Source organism: Epinephelus fuscoguttatus, linkage group LG7 (assembly GCF_011397635.1).
Source record: "Epinephelus fuscoguttatus linkage group LG7, E.fuscoguttatus.final_Chr_v1".
Classification (NCBI taxonomy): domain Eukaryota; kingdom Metazoa; phylum Chordata; class Actinopteri; order Perciformes; family Serranidae; genus Epinephelus; species Epinephelus fuscoguttatus.
The window spans coordinates 17,134,854-17,151,535 of NC_064758.1; the positions used below are offsets into that span (position 1 = coordinate 17,134,854).

A 16,682-nucleotide genomic window follows, 5' to 3' on the forward strand; every position below is an offset into this window, starting at 1 on the left:
TGGGAAGCGTATTTACTAATGTTTTTTTATTCATAGAACAAGATGTAAAAGTTTCTAAAGCTTGTTTTAACCATAGACCTTACAGTATTTCAGGCATCTAAGCAAAAACCCATTCACTTCAAGACGAGGGAACCGGGAGTGCTAAATACTAACTATTAGGATTCATCTCTGCACCACTATGTTAGCAAACTAGACATGAGAAGTTGTCTTTTTCTACCTCTATCTAAAATAAAAGACTCATTGAAAAGAAAAGAAAACATCTTCTTTCAAATGCCATGACTTAGATAAAACAGTCAGAAATTTTGCAATTTTTTCCCATAATTTAATAAACACAACAATGTCACATCTCACAAAGAGAAAACACCAAACCTGCAGTTGTGTGGTTTGCGCAGCAGATGCAGCAGTTTCAGCTCTCGGGATGTGTTTGATTGATCTCTGACCTCTGATCTGTGGGCCATAATATGATCTGTCTTAGTGCTCATCTGGTGATGCAGCGAAAGGTGAACTTAGTGGAGGAATTTGTCCAAATCCTGACCCTACCTTAGGCTAGAGCTGCCCATCACATTCCCTCATATGAACAATGAGTCCCTTATCTCTTGAGAGTTTTCTGACCATACCTGAGGCCAAATCTTCAGCAAGGACCTCCCTGTAGAATGATGTGTGCTGATCTGAACTTCTTGAATTTATTCTACTAAAACACCTGCCCCACATTAACTTTTCATGGTTTAGGACTAGTTGAAAGAGTGGAAAATCTTAGTTTTAACTACAATGTTTTATTCATTATGCATCTTGCTTATGGCAGATGCCAACCTGAGAAGTGCAATTTATTTAGTCATTTAAATTTGAATTAAATCTTGTTGAAATAAATTTGACAAACCACTGCTCTAAGCTGCAGGCTAGTGGATTTGGTTCCATGTCACGGCTGAGTTGTTACTGAAATGTCTCTTTTAAGTAGACAAGGCCGTAGGGTTTGCTTATCTTTCTCTTAACCTTTGACCTCTGGACTACCACCACCTGACCTGCGTGTGTGTATGTGTGTCCTCAGGCGACGTGTTCCTGCTGCAGACCAGGGACAGAAAGAACCCCCTGGTCTACACTGTCTTCTCTACTTCCAGGTCAGAGTCCTTTCATTGTGTGTGTGTCTTTGCAAGTGTATATGTGTGTGTCAGTGTGTGTGCAAAAGAGAGAGAAAGGAGATAAAGGTAAGAGTGTGTGTGTTCTGATGTTCCTAACCGAGCTCCCCCTTTCCCCCAGCAGCAGTGTATTTAAAGGCTCAGCTGTATGTCTCTACTCCATGAATGACATCCGGAGGGCCTTCCTGGGGCCCTTCGCTCACAAAGAGGGGCCTAACTACCAGTGGGTCCCCTTCCAGGGAAAGGTCCCCTACCCACGCCCGGGAATGGTATGTTAATAACTGAAAAAAACTCGTCCATAGAGTAGTGTCAGCAGTCTCTCATCCCGGTGAAAAATAGATTTACAGAGGATCTGTATGGTATTTGTACTTTAATTGGTATTTCCATTTTATGCTACTACAATTCAGAAAAAAATATAGTACGTGTTGCACATACACATTCGACACTCATGGTACTCTACATTTATACGACAGCTATAGTTTTATATCGTTACAGTCTGAATGGAGCAAAGTGAGTACTTTTACTGATCCTTCAAAACATTTTATTTTTCCTTTACTTAAGTGAACTCCTGGATGTATAACCGTTATATCATTAAATTGTTAATGCAAAAACTTCACTTGTAATTGAATACTTTAACATTGTGGTATCGTTATAGTACGTTTTATGTGAGTCATAAGTAACTGACACAACAACTTTTGCTCCCTGGTTTCTAATATTTCCATTTGGGACACTGAAGTGTAAAACTACAAAGTCATATCACTATGAATACATTAATGTCATGTAATATCCTTGTGATATGAGTGTATGCATTTCATACACCTACAGTATTAGACCTTATTTATCCAAAAGCTCTCCACAGTCCACCCAATCAATATGTGCTTATTAGGGCTCTTACGTTCTGCTAAGCACACAAGCATAGCATCAGCAGGATTTGTTATGCAGAGCTTTAGCTGTTACTGCCACAGCAGAACAATCCCCATTGTATGACTGCAGAATAGTAATTGTATTTGGCCTACAGTAAACCCTCTCTCACGCCACCATCACCTCACTGGGTTGTAAAATTAGCGGAACGAATCAAATTAAAAGAAAACGATCCTGCTTACAAGAGAATTATGCAAAACTGCACAGAAAGCAGATTCAGAGCTTGAAATGCAAAAACCAGATCAAAAGTTTTTCACTTTATGAGCAAACTGTCACTCCTGGACACAACATACAAAGTATGAAAACTGCATGACGGGACAGAGTAATATAGTAAAATGTTAGTATCTGGAATGAAAGTCTAAGTCTGGAATTTTAATTAGAGAGGGAGGCTGGACTCTGACCTGCAGAAAATCTCTCACGTCCCTGTGACCCATCACACCATAATCACCTCACTGTGGCCAGCTGGACATGGCTTTGTCAAGTCAGTCATTTTATACTGGTTTACATGCAGAGAACACACAAAACAAATTTGCCCAGCAAATATAGTATGAGTCATATGGAACATTTGAGTCCATACATGGCAACGAGTCTCTGAGTACAGTCAGTCTTGTCCTGCAGAGCTATAGCAAATCCTTTACAGTAGAAGTGGATTGGCTGGATTATAAAGCACTTGGCAGCAGCTAAATCCTATTATAAATACGAAACGTGCATACTTGTACATTCCCAGTTATTCAGATTTACAGAGTTTATGTTTTAATGTTTAAAATTTACTTGCACTATTTTGCATCCCCATTGAAGCACAGTAAATTGTGAACCACCAAAAATGCACATGCAAAAAAAAAACTACAAATGAAACTTTACAATAGTCATTTGCAACACTTATTCTTGAGTTGTAACTCATGTGCTTGTCTGCAAGTTTCTATAAACAAGGACTTTCTGCTGGAACATAAATTTAACTTTCTCTTTCCTCCATCAGTGTCCCAGCAAGACATTCGGCAGTTTTGAGTCCACAAAGGGTTTCCCAGATGATGTGATCCAGTTTGCACGTCACCACCCTCTGATGTATAACCCAGTCTACCCTATGAGTCGACGGCCTATCTTCGTCAGAACTAATGTGGACTACAGCTTCACACAGATTGCTGTGGACAGAGTCAGCGCCGCAGATGGACAGTATGACGTTATGTTTATTGGCACAGGTGAATGATTTGATTTCAGTTTTATCTCTTAACTTTATATTTAAACATTTAAATTCTGAGATGTTGTGTTATGACGTGTGACCTGATAGACTGCATCTCTTATTTCAGACAAAGGGACTGTACTAAAGGTGATCAATGTTCCCAAGGAGAGCTGGAACAACATGGAGGAGCTTCTACTGGAAGAGCTGGAGGTCTTCAAAGTAAGAAAACTAAGATGAAGCTCATGTCTTGTAGATATGAGTGCTTATGTACTGAATGTATGTTGAGTGACAATACATGGCAATTCATGCATTTTAAAATATTAGTCTTTAATAATGCTAATTCATTTGAGAAGTGACATGGTAATTAATTTGCTGTCTCATCTCCTCTGCTCTTCAGGATGCCTCATCTATCATCGACATGCAGATCTCCTCAAAACGGGTATGTTTGTTTTATACTTAAATCATTGACAGAAAATTGGAACGTTGTGGCTCCCTATTAGGGTAGAACCTAAGGGTTGTAGTTTTACAGGCTCATGCAGCACTGGTTGTACTGGTTGTTGAGGACATTTAAAGTCAAAAAGGGACTGCCAGATGTGCAAAAGCAGTTTCTTAGACAAAACAGGGCCAAAACTGTAGAAAGTTTGGAAAGCATGGAAAAGAAACTTAGCTGGAGGGAAGTGTGGGGCTTGGAAACAGGAAGGATAGGATTCATGCCAGGAGCCATTTATGCTGTGCTTTCATTTACCCAAAATCTCAGTAAATGAATGGGCCAGGACCCAACAGATCCTTAATGTTCTGGTCAGCTTCACTCTGGCACATTTTATCAGGGTCTAATACGAACCTGTCTCAAAGACAATACACCTGGAGTCATAACCAAGTGCTGAAGTGTACAACAGCAGTGATTGAGGGCAATCACTTAGGAGGTGAACACACTGGACTAATTATGGATAATGGCTGGACTACTGAGCGGGACATAGCATTAAGATGATACTGCCTATCAGGCCAGTGGGGCCAGCCATGGCCTTATAGGCAGCCCAAGCAGAGGTCAGGGCTAGATAACAGCGTCGCCTACGATGTGGCCCAGTAGCTTTATAACTGTCACAGATGCAACATCACAAGGAGATATCATAACATCATAACTGACTTTTTGAGTCCTGAAACTCTTTTAAAACTTGTCCTTCCACTCTGTGTCCTCACAGCAACAGCTATATCTGGGCTCAGCCACAGGCATTGCCCAGGTTCCCCTTCACCGCTGCAGTGTGTATGGAAAGGCCTGTGCTGAGTGCTGCTTGGCCAGAGACCCATACTGTGCCTGGGATGGAACATCCTGTACTCGCTACCTGCCAAACACCAAGAGGTCTGTGACACAAACACTAAATACACACACCAGATGATCATTTATTACACTGAGCAGAAAACAAACACAATGAAAACTTTTTCATTTGCAAGTAAAATCAATACTTTTTAATTCCTAATCCCTTTACAACATTTTACAGACGTTTCCGTCGCCAGGATGTAAGGAACGGAGACCCCAACACCCTGTGCTCCGGAGGTATGACTCTAAAACTGTAGTCTTGTCTCATCAAATCAAAACATGAAAGCTCTGACTGCTGTGACTTTTTTTTTTTTGGTTGACTGCTGCGGAGGTATATTCTGTATAAAAGAATAGTGCCAAGAGTCTCTGTGAGCCAGAGCAGGATCAGACTACTCACTGTCCCCATGCCAAAAAATCCCAAATCCCTCCACCCTTCACCCCCAGTGACCTCTGTCCTCCCAGACCACAATACCAGCATTCTGCTGCTATCTGTCTTTCTGCCACAAAACTGAATCAGGCTAATCGCTCAAACCTTAGGAGCTCCTGAGTAATGCGATTACATCATGTGGCATGCAAGCCCGGTTGTGTAAAACTAATAAAGGTCAAAGTAATTGTCTGTGATGAGAGAAGCATTACCCCAAAGCGCTGATCAGGGTTCAGTTTAGAAGTTTACAAACTTTTGTTTCCGCAATAATTTGTGTAGTGCTGTGTAGCGCTGGTGGCTAGAAACAAAAGTGATCTCATTCTGACCAAGTCATGGTCTTGATGTTAGGTATATTTTGTAAATCTTGTAGAAATTTGAGCACTGATATACTCCCACTTGTGGTTAAGATTTGGGGCATGGACACCGATTCGTAGTTATGCATGATGCCAATGTGAGTGATGAGGTTTGATAATGACTAAGCACCGCTAGGACCAGAGGAGTCCTTGCTTGGTGTCACACATCAAACATGTGACCAAATGTTCAAATCAACCCCCTTAGGTCCTGACAAATATTCACCAGTGTTCTATGGGATGCTGTCATTATGTGTGACCGATTAAACTTTGCCATCAGCAGCCAACAGAGGCTTTAATTAATCAGTGCTGACTGCGAGACTACTGTAATAATACCTCTACTGAGTTGAGCTAATTTTTCTTGAGATGCCAATGTGTAAATACATTTGCTCACAAGACTGAAAACGACCCAGTAAGTATTTTCAAAACTGAGTCTTTATATATCAGGAAACTGTTTCAAGTTTTGGTTTCTTAGACCGTTAGTATTATCAGCTCAGTTTGTTTCTGTCCCATATTATCCTGTCTTTCCTGGGTCCGTCCCGTCTGTTCTTATTTTGTTCAGGTCTTGCCTTGCCCAGTAATTTTATTAGCCCTTGTCTCTCTTGACCTTTCTTGCATTGTCTTGTCTTGTCCTGCCCTCTCCTCTCTTTTATTTTTTGCCTTCTTAATTCTCGCCTGGACCAGGATCGTTATGAGTGAGTAAATGTCCTTAGTTACAGTAGACCCCATAATGTCCTTGTCTCTGCTGCCCCCTGCAGACCACCATAAGCACCGCGTTGCAGAGAGAAAGCTGTATGGAGTTGAGGGAAGCAGCACTTTCCTGGAGTGTATCCCCAAATCCCTTCAGGCTAGAGTCACCTGGACCTTCCAGAAACATCCACAGAACCCAAGGGAAGAGGTGAGAGGGATGGTAGAGAATGGAGAGGGGATATAGCCAAGAGATCTGATGAAGATATTGTCTAAAGTCACAAAAAGGTTTTACAACATTGTGTATCTCATGAAGCCATTTTTTTCAACAATGTGCAATTCATGTAAAACATTTATTATGATTCTTGTCTAAAAAAAAGACCTTAGTCCTGTATTAGTCATAAAAATGTCTACTGTATCCAGATTTATTCATTTTTCCCACAACATTCTTGTTAAACAGAATCACTCAAGTCAGTGTGTTCTTAAATGCTCTATAAAGACATTGGCACTGAAGAGCCTTTTTTGCCTTTTTCCTTCTTGGTGATGATTATTACTGCCAAAGTCAAATCAGATTAAAGAGAAGTCCTTTGACAGTACAGGGGATGAAAAGCTGCCAACCTTGACTGTTCAGGTTTTGCTGTTGATAAAACATAGGCTTCGCCCTATAGTTGCTTTCAGTGCAATATGTGCAGTGCCGTGTAGAGCCACCGTAAGAACCACAGTTTAGCTGCCATTCTCTTAGCTCTTCCATTAATCAGGGTCAGAATCATCTTTACACATGTACAAGGTAGTTACCTGTACTATCTCAGAACCCATCGGCTATCGTCTGATGAAGATGAAGCCCCTGGGGGCGAGGGCCAATACCCCGGCCTGATCTGCTTTAGCTGGTGGATATTCCAGCTAAGATTTCCTTTTCCTTGTGGCAGTCATTTAGGATACTCTCTAAAAAAACAGATGTTTGCAGATGAATGCAGATAGATTTTTATGAAGCAAACATAAACCTAACTCTTCAGACATTAGGTGATGGGTTCTGAGATTAGGGTTAGGGTTAGACTGACCCAGACTGTCCAGACTACCTACTATTGAAATGAGATTGGTCAATACTACTTGGACTACAAATGCAAATCAGAACATTTGCATTACCAAAATCTTATCCCTGCTCCTACATATTCTGCATACATATGCATGTTTATAGAAATTATTTAATCAAAGACATTGTACAAGTGTGTGTAGCACCATGAAGACAAACAGCACGAGTACACATAGTGCAGTTCAAATATTTCAATGAATTTTGTTTTTGTTTTCCAGGTGCGTCTGGATGATCGCATACTCCAGACAGACAGAGGCCTTCTGATTCGTCGTGTCCTGAAAAGAGATATCGGCATCTACCAATGCCACGCCATGGAACACGGCTTCACCCAAACCTTACTAGGCATCACCTTGGAAGTTGTACCTTCAACATCCTCCTCAGTCTCCAATCTACCCTCCGACGCCCCTGTCCGATTAGACCCCCGCAGTGGAGGTGGGCCCCCAATGAACAATCAAAAGCTTTGGTACCGGGATTTCATGCAGTTGGTGGACCATCCTAACCTGAGCACCGTTGACCAGATTTGTGAGCAAGTTTGGGCACGAAAGAACGCTGGCGGTGACCAAGTGGAAAAGACCTTCCCTGCTCCAGGGAAGGACGTCCCGCCTCTGGGCCCTGCTGTCCGCCCAGCTAACAAGAAGTGGAAGCATCTTCAAGAGATAAGGAAGGGGAGAAACCGCCGGACCCACGACGGGAAACCAAACCCTCGGGCGCCTCGCAGTGCAGGGGAGTAAAAACGTAGTGTAAGACATAGAGGGAGAAAAGAATGACTGATACAATGAGAAAGGAGGAGAATAATAGAATGAGAGTGAGAGACCAAGAACTCTTGGAGGTGTTCACGGTTACAGATACACCCACGCACATAAAAACACACACAGACACACACACAGCACCTCCTCTATTGTGTATATTTATCTATGGATGCCCCCACTATATGGTACCCTGATCCCTGAGTCCTCATCCCACTGGCCAGCCCCTGCATGTGCTGCCTTACTGCCCAAATTGATTCTGCACGATCCCTTTACACTGTTCCACTAGCGTAGTCGAGTGTACAAGCAGGTACGTGGGAGTAAACCCACTTTTATCTGTGGGCAATAAACTTAAACTAACCTGTCATTCCCTTTATCACTGACTGAATATGGAAGGTGGGTTCACAGTACGGGATTACCACATCTTTTGTTGGGTAATAAAGTTTGCCTACTACATGCCAGCTACATGTCATATTTGGATAGTGGCTCACAGTATGAACACCTACTCTATGGACTACACCACTCAGAACAACAAGAGCCCCAAAGTTTTGGATGAACTCTCCTCACGACTTTTCTTACCTGAAGATTTCATACCAATGTAGAAAAATGGTGGACTGGAGTGCTGCGCATAACGGAAGTGAATGGAGAAACTGGAATATACTGAAAAGTAATGATCTCTAACTGGAAACACATTTAACTATTTATGTGCAATTGCACAAGCATGCAGACAAATAAACACTTTTTTTTAAAAACATTGTTTCTACAGAAATAGATCAACTTCCTGTGGTGCTCCTGTTGCACATATTTCCAGTAACCTCACTTTTCACATGGTTTTGTGTGCATATTACATAATGCAGTCACAGAAGAGGTAGAAATGCCAGCAGCGTGGGTCAGCCTGTGGAACAGATCAGCATGTTGCAAAACTGGTTATATTATATAGTAGGTTTTTTAGTGGTTTCCTTAGGCACATTGAGGCATGTTGCAGCAAAATAAATCACACAATACTTGCAGTCATGGTTAGAGAGCAGTCGTATCTAGCAAGATATGATTATATTGCTTTACTGGTCCAAACCACTAGAGAATAAGGGGTGGAAAAACTACTGGCATTCCATAATGGGAGAGCAAGAAGAGATGTTTACAGTACACAGACAAAGCTGGAGCACAAAGACGTCAATCTCTAAGAGCAAGTAAAAGCCCAAATAAAACCTGGATTACATCCTGACAAGTTTTAGTTATGTAGCATCTTTAACACACACAAACAATGTAATAAGCATTGAAAACACATATAGAAGAAGAGTTTTGACATGATCTAAAACCTCACTTTAAAAATCACTATTTATTGGTTTTTATTTTGGGCTGTGTTTAATGTTTAGTGCATTGACATCAAGGAGAAATCATGAACATAGTGGTTTGGGTGGAAAGCATTAATACAATGAGGAGGAAGAGGGAAGTGGACTCTAGTATGACAACCCATGTTTTTGGGCTACAGTACAGTATATATATTAGCATGATATTTATGAGTGAAAGTATGATTTTGTTTTTTTGTATTCTAAGCGGTACTTCTACTCCTTGCTCTTTTACACTGTTCTTGCATATGTTGTTTGTGATAAATAGATATATGCAAATAATATAAGATGAGCGAGTCTCTGACTCCTCATCCAGCACGGTAAAATGCGCAGAAAGCTGTTCTTCTGTGCTACCCACAATGCATTTCACTGTCTGCAAAAAAACAAACAAACAAAAACCTTCCATCTGATTTCTTAAACTGTTGGAATCACTTTCAACGTAGTGTTACAGTCATTAATATCATTGACTTTTGCTGCTTAACGATGTCATCTCTTCCTAATGGACATTTAGTACGATAAGGTCTTCCTTCTCTCTGTCTTTAGTCTAATCTCTCTCTGTGTATTATCTGTAAAGAAACCTTGTTTGTTGGTCGTCTGTGCTGACATGATGTGTGTAGCCTGCCCCCTTAGTGTCCATTGTGTGTACGGGCTCAGATGAGGAGCCTACCTGTGGTACCATACTTTATTATATCATAGTCTATCCACATGAAAGAAAGCAACTGGCCGTGTAAGATAAAACATGCATTTATGTTTTGCATTCATGAAATCTCAGTAAGATTTTTATGATGAATTTATGGTCTAACTTGTGTTGCTGCCACAGAATTGGCTTTTGGTGTGTGCTTTAATTCACACAGGCCCTGATAACTGGAGGCAGCACAAATTAGGTCTGTGAGTGGATTTTAGATGTATGGAATCATTGTCATTGTTATTTATATACCTTCTTTATAGAGATGTAATTAACTCTTTAAACCGAACTGAACTAAACTGACTGACTCCTGTAAAAGACTGACTCTGCATTTTGACACCACATCCAGGATTTACTGCAAAAAGAAGAGTTTAAATGAAGATGCTGCCTGTCTGCTTTTAAACCACAGAACTAATTTAGATTACTAATTCACTAAATGGAGATTATTAGATGTGTACTTTTGTTTCTTAAGTAAGAGATAATTTACAAAGGTAGTGATGTCAAATTTGCTTGAGTCTCTCTTTTAGGCCAGCTGTTGTTTTGTGCTCTTTTGAAATTGCATGACCAATGTTAGTGGCTAATGCGTTTGACAATGGTGCGGTGGCGAGAAAGAGCGAGAGAAAGAAAGCACAATGTTGAATATTATTATTATTCCTATGTATTTATGTGCAAAGATAAGCTGATATGTTGTGGTGGATTTTTATTTTTCTTATAAATGTAGATTTACATCTGTATTGTTCATGTTCTGCTGAAAAGGACTCATCCTCAACATTTTTTTTGGACATTACAGCCAATAGTAAAAAGAAAAAGAAAAAAAAAACCTCCTCCTGAACAGTGTCCAGTTAGAGTCTTTGTTGTTCACACAGCCCTCCAATCAACACTCCTATTGTATCCCATGCCATATGACGCACCCCTGTACGACAGCTCGCTAGGAGAGGCTTGTGTGTGTGTGTGTGTGTGTGTGTGTGTGTGTGTGTGTGTATTTGTGTGAGCAAGAGAGAAATGTGTGCTTGAGGTCTGTGTGTGTGTGAGTTTTGGGGGAAAGCAGAGCTCTGTATATAATGGCAAAGGAACAGTGGTGTGTGTATGTGCATAGAGTGGTCTGTAGGTGAAAGTTCAAAGGTCGAAGGCCAAAGTTAACGTGGTGCACTGTAATACTCCCAGAGGTCTTTGTGAAATGTCATGTCTGATTGTTTTTGATTAACACAATAAACATATGCAGTTACTTAAAAATGAAACTCCTGATCTGTTCTGTAATATAAGGTGGAGAGGGGAATTAGGAAAAACACAGTGTGTCTTTATAGTTCACTTTTTCAATAATAACGAGTCATATTCTGAGTCATGACAGTCCAGTTTATTAAAAGGATAAAGATACTAGTGTGATATTTCTTCATTTAATTAAATTTAATTCAATTTCATTGAACTTTTTTTCTCACTTTGTCCCAAATTTGGATTCCTCATTCTGTCATTATGTGTTTTGTCCACATGGTGGCAGTAAGGCTATGATGTAAGGTCTTTTATACCTCAGTGGAATTCCTTTTTTATTGAACCTTCTTCATTTCAAAATGTTTTATGTAAATCTAAAAAATTGTGCATAATATATCAATTTTAATAAAACAGAAGCAAAAACCACTTCCCAGAAAGCTACATCTGAACAAGCAAACTCAACAGAAAACTGCCAGTCACTCTACTACTGACTACTACTACTCCCATCTGTCATTTTAAGAGCCCACTCTCTGCTCAGGTGGGATCTATAGGGTAAGCTGAGCAGGTTCAAAACATTAAAGAAATAAGTCATGCAGGAGTTATTGTATCATCACATCAAAATTTGTCTCTGGGCACACACATGACTTCTAATAACTGTTAGTGTTTTGATCCCGTGTTGTGCTTTGATTTAATCATAACATAATTGGATCAGAGGATCTGATTCCCCCAGTCCCATCCCCTGACAGAAAGCTGCTCCCAAGACCTATCTGAACAGACGCCTCTGGAGGGGTTGGGATGTCCTAAAGGGGATCTGAAGCAGGCAAGAGCAAAAAAAAGAGGAAGAGGAGAGGGATGAAAGAGGTAAAAATAAAAAATTAGGGGGAATGAAACAAAAGGGAAAAGAATGAATACAAATTCTGTCCTGAGCCAGATGCACCCTGCACCTCTTCATCCATAGGACAACAGCACAGAATCCTTCCAAGAGCTCCCTTCACTCTTTCTCTCCCCTCTAAATCTCTTACACACAAAAAAAACTAGCACACAGACACACACATACATGAATGAGGCCACTTGCATTCCTTTACACATGACAAACATTCACATATGTTTAAGAATTCAGTGACACACACACACACACACACACACACACACACACACACACACACACACACACACACACACACAGTATGTGGTCACCACTCAAGCAAAATGAAATTGGGTCCATATTACTCAAACTGGGAACCCATTAGTTCCCCAGTGTTTTCAGTGGCCCTCAGTTTTCTGTAAATATATTGGTGTGCATGTGTGCGTGCATGTTAAAGTGGGTCTGCAATGATCCGTGGGGTCCCAGTTGAGGGCTCATTTCCGTATGCTGATTTTTCTGGGTATACCACTTGCCGTTCAGTGTGTGTGTGTGTTTGTGTGTTCTTGTACTTCTATTATTGTGAGGGCTTTTCCATGAGGTCTTTTTGAAAAGTGAGGACATTTTGAAAGTTTGTGTATCAAAGGGGTGTTTGATGGTTAAGACTTTGTTTTAAAGTTAAAGTCGTAATAAGACTTTGCCTTTAGTCAGAGGTCATTTCATCAGCGAAGGTGCTCACAAGTATAGAACTACAAACGTGTGTATATGTGTACATATGTAACTGTATCTGCCTCTTAATGTTTCCTTATCCAGGTACATATCTGTGAGTGTGTGTGATGCAGGTGTGTGTCTCCCTCCTGCCCAATAAAGCAAACATATTTCCATATATAGCTGAGTGTATCGTAACAGGGTGAATTGAACTTTGGCACACAGTGGCCTCTGTATGAAACATGATATCACTGAGACTTCAACACACACACACACACACACACACACACACACACACACACTAATGCTCTTTATATGCACCAGCATGTTTACATTCAATTTGTTGCATGGGTAAATGAGATATAAAGAAGTCTTATTCAAGCTGATCCCATGCCATTCGATGCAACGTTAAACACAGACATATATGGAGCCGGTCGAATGATACACTTCTCAGTGAGCTCATAACAGAATTAAGGTTACAATGATGCCATTTTGATATAATAGGTATATAAGACACAGCTTTCTTTCAGAATATTTTAGATTTTTCTTTCTGAAGTGGTCAGACCCTGGATAATATCTGGCACATCTTACACTTCATACAAGGTAAGTAAAGAAATTTTACTCTGGTATTGTAAAACATCTGAAAACATGTATCCAGCATTGTCTAAACGTCAGGTACTCCACCTTGAAAGAATTATAGGTTTGCTCTGGACAGTGTTTGTAAGGAGTATCGAAAAGGTTATTGCTTCTCCGAAAGAAGTCCCAAACAGTAAGGAGTTAAAAAAAAAAAAATAAATACTTAAAGGAATAGTCAAAAGTTTTTTTTTCTTTTTTTGTATTTTGGTTCTTTCTTTATGTCTTTTATGTCAACAAAGTTCAAAGTCTAATCAAACCTCTGTCACTTTTTTAAAGAGTATGAAATGTGTTCACAAAAATATTTAAGTTAAAAGTGCTTTGCTCAACAGCGCTACTAGTGGTCGAAAACTCTACAGGGTACCTTTAGGTCTTTTGGTACCATTTTTGTTTCCTTCTATCATCTACCGTAATTTCTGTCTCTTTACAAAAAGGCTTCTCTACCAGAAAAGGGGCTTCTCTACTAAGTTTTAACTGAAAATATTAACTCTTTAACCCCTTGAGCGGGTGGCTTATATTTAACTCAGGAACTGCGAGGGCAACATTCATGACTGTAATATAGATTTATAAATTACACCTTGATTTTTTTTGTGGATGTAGTGTGATCCAGCTGGGGCAACACACAATTAAATACAGGAGTTGTTTTTTATCCTGTACCTCCTAGAAAAATCATTTGTGGAAAGCCATTCGCCAGAAACTCACTGAGCTGGTCATGATGTCACTTACAATGGCATGAAATTCTATAGCTCTATACCAAAGCTATTGAAAATGACCACAATGCCCAAAAGAGTCTAATCTACACACACGATGATTGTGTTCTTGTGTCAAACAAAACTCTCTCAAATAAAGGTTTTCTTCAAAATCAGATTATTTTAATGGCATGACAGCGTCAGTAAATGATGCGCAAAAAGACCGTAGAAAATGAAAGGAATTACATCCAACAGAGATTCTGAGTTCACATTGTGGCCACACATCACCCACTGATTCGATAATATGAGAGCATGTTTAGAGTCAAAGCTGCAGAGGCTGTGACTGTATTTACTCAATGAATAAACACTATTCTTTCACTAAATGCAGGACTGTTTATGTCGGGTTATAAATGAGAAACGGGAGAATGTATATCCCTCTGATTGCATCGTCTTGGACAATAAACACATTGTAAAGTAAATGTAAAGCAGTTTCAATGAACCATTAGAATACATCACTGCTACCAAGCCACTGCTTCTATTGCCATGAAAGTTATTTAAGTCATTGAGTTGTAGTGAATGTAGATCATTTCTGAATAAACACAGGGTTATAGTCCTCCAGTTGACTTCTTGTGTTACATGTTGGAAAAATAAGTCCAGTCCTGTAGAGTCCAGCTTTAGCTCCATCTTGCTTTTCTTTTATCCGCAAAATGCACAGTTAACACACACACACACACACACACACACACACACACACACACACACAAATTCCACTAGGCAGTGAAACAGACTGACAGGTCTAATGATAAATGAGCCTAATTAACAGCAATCACCTCGGTGATTAGCCTTAGCAAGTCAGAAAGCCTGCTGACACAAAGGAGACATGGCTCCCACTAACTAGCCATAGTTAGTCATTCACACACACACACACACACACACACACACACACACACACACTTTTGACCACTGCTTGATATTCGGTGATGGAAGGCACCACCTTGACAACCCAAACAAACTCCCCCAGCAAATTGTTTCTATAGAGTATAAACAGCTTAGCCACGAGTAAGAAAACCAAAAAGAAAAACAGTAAAATAAAGAAAAACAAAGAAAGAAAGAAAGAAAGAAAGAAAGAAATAACTTGACAATTATAAGACAAGATTAAAAACAAAATTAGAGCAAAGGATTAAAAGGCTTCTTTGACCTGAAGTGCTGAGACAGTTAGCCAACAGTTTATCCTACTAAGACATAAACATTCCTTAAATGATCTCCAATTACTGCATATTTCCAGCCAAGTCATTTCATTAGTTTCAGTAGTGTTGTACTACAAAGACAAAGAGAGTGTAATAATGAATTAGTTCATCTAATGCCAGCGCCTCCCTGTCTCTGTTATGTCAGGTGTCGGCACATAGCGTGTGCAAGCAGAGGGCAGGCAGTGTGAATATCAAACTGTTATAGAGCTCTGTTAAGGAGGTATATTTAAAATTAAATACATGCTCTGCTGAAGGGAAATGTCCCCTGAGCAAAATCAGGCAATTTAATCATCTATGTAAGTGAAGTGGCTGCTATGTCCATGAATCACACCTCATTTAATCACTTCTTTACACAGAAAAGCTGGAGTCGAGTGAGGAGTTCGTGCCTCATACCCATAATGGTAGAATACTGGAGGTCGTTTGTCAGTGCCTCCCAAATCCGCCCACGTGACTGATCCAAAATTTACTTGGCCACTTAAAGGCTACAACCACGACTGGCACCTTTTAAGGTTAGAATGTTTTCTTGCATGTTACTCAGTGCATGAGTTGTCATAAATCAATCAACACATTCTCACTCTGACCTCGTCACATATTGCTGTGCTTGGTCATGGACTTTCCACGTCCACATACATGGTACCCTGGGTGTGTTGGTTGATGACGTTCTGGGACACCATGTCAAGGGCTTTTCTTTCAAGATTCTACTTCCATTTTCACAGGAAATTTTATGTTTACATACAGTCTCTTTCAAAATAAATGCACTATGTCCATACAACACCGCAAATTGACGTTTTTTTTTCCTTCAACAACAAACACGTGGTTCGGTTTAGGAAAAAAGAACAGGGTTTGGCTTTAGAATCTTATGAACACCGCGTGGTTTGTTGGAACCATACACAACCATTTTTTTTGTTGGTTTCTGACACTGCAAGTCACTGCCCAAGTATCAGATTTTGATGATTCATAATGATTGGACCTTTAAACACTTAAGAGTGTACTATGTGAACTATAAATGATCTATTTCTTCAGTGGAGAAAAAAAAGTGTCAGCCCTACACCCCTGCTCCTTAATCTCAAATGATTTGATTTTGATCAGATACTTCCAACATGTAGAAAAGACTATGTACATCAAGTAACAAAGACCACCACAAACAAGACATTCTTTGAATGAATGACTTGATGACTTACAAACACACGTACATATATACGTGATGTATATGTTCATGTTACCTGGAGAATCAATTACAACCCTGCCTATACAAAGTAAGACTTATCTTTAATAAGAAACACATAGGAAGGATAAGCATTCACCTGACCGAAATTTGAAGACATTTCCCCACACTGCAGTGTGCTGAGTTTCATTTATATATTTATTTGTATTTTTCTGTGTACTCATATTTATTTATATATATGCGTTGGTAACATGGTTTTGATCAAAAGGTCGTTATACCAATAAAGTCTCCCTTAGTG

At 39.9% G+C, this 16,682-nt stretch overlaps 1 protein-coding gene across 2 annotated transcripts in view; it reads left to right on the top strand.

Annotated features, from left to right (window-relative positions):
• Nucleotides 1-10,733, top strand: part of sema3b (sema domain, immunoglobulin domain (Ig), short basic domain, secreted, (semaphorin) 3B) — a 98,386-nt gene extending 87,653 nt beyond the window's left edge. For both annotated transcript variants that reach the window (XM_049580903.1, XM_049580902.1), the window contains exons 10-18: nucleotides 1,046-1,115; nucleotides 1,258-1,402; nucleotides 3,031-3,250; nucleotides 3,359-3,450; nucleotides 3,629-3,670; nucleotides 4,431-4,588; nucleotides 4,728-4,783; nucleotides 6,079-6,218; nucleotides 7,316-10,733. In XM_049580903.1, the coding sequence (XP_049436860.1) occupies nucleotides 1,046-1,115; nucleotides 1,258-1,402; nucleotides 3,031-3,250; nucleotides 3,359-3,450; nucleotides 3,629-3,670; nucleotides 4,431-4,588; nucleotides 4,728-4,783; nucleotides 6,079-6,218; nucleotides 7,316-7,828 (1,436 nt within the window). In that variant the 3' untranslated portion in view covers nucleotides 7,829-10,733. The remainder of the gene's footprint in view (nucleotides 1-1,045; nucleotides 1,116-1,257; nucleotides 1,403-3,030; nucleotides 3,251-3,358; nucleotides 3,451-3,628; nucleotides 3,671-4,430; nucleotides 4,589-4,727; nucleotides 4,784-6,078; nucleotides 6,219-7,315) is intronic.
• The last annotated feature ends 5,949 nt before the right edge of the window (nucleotides 10,734-16,682 follow it).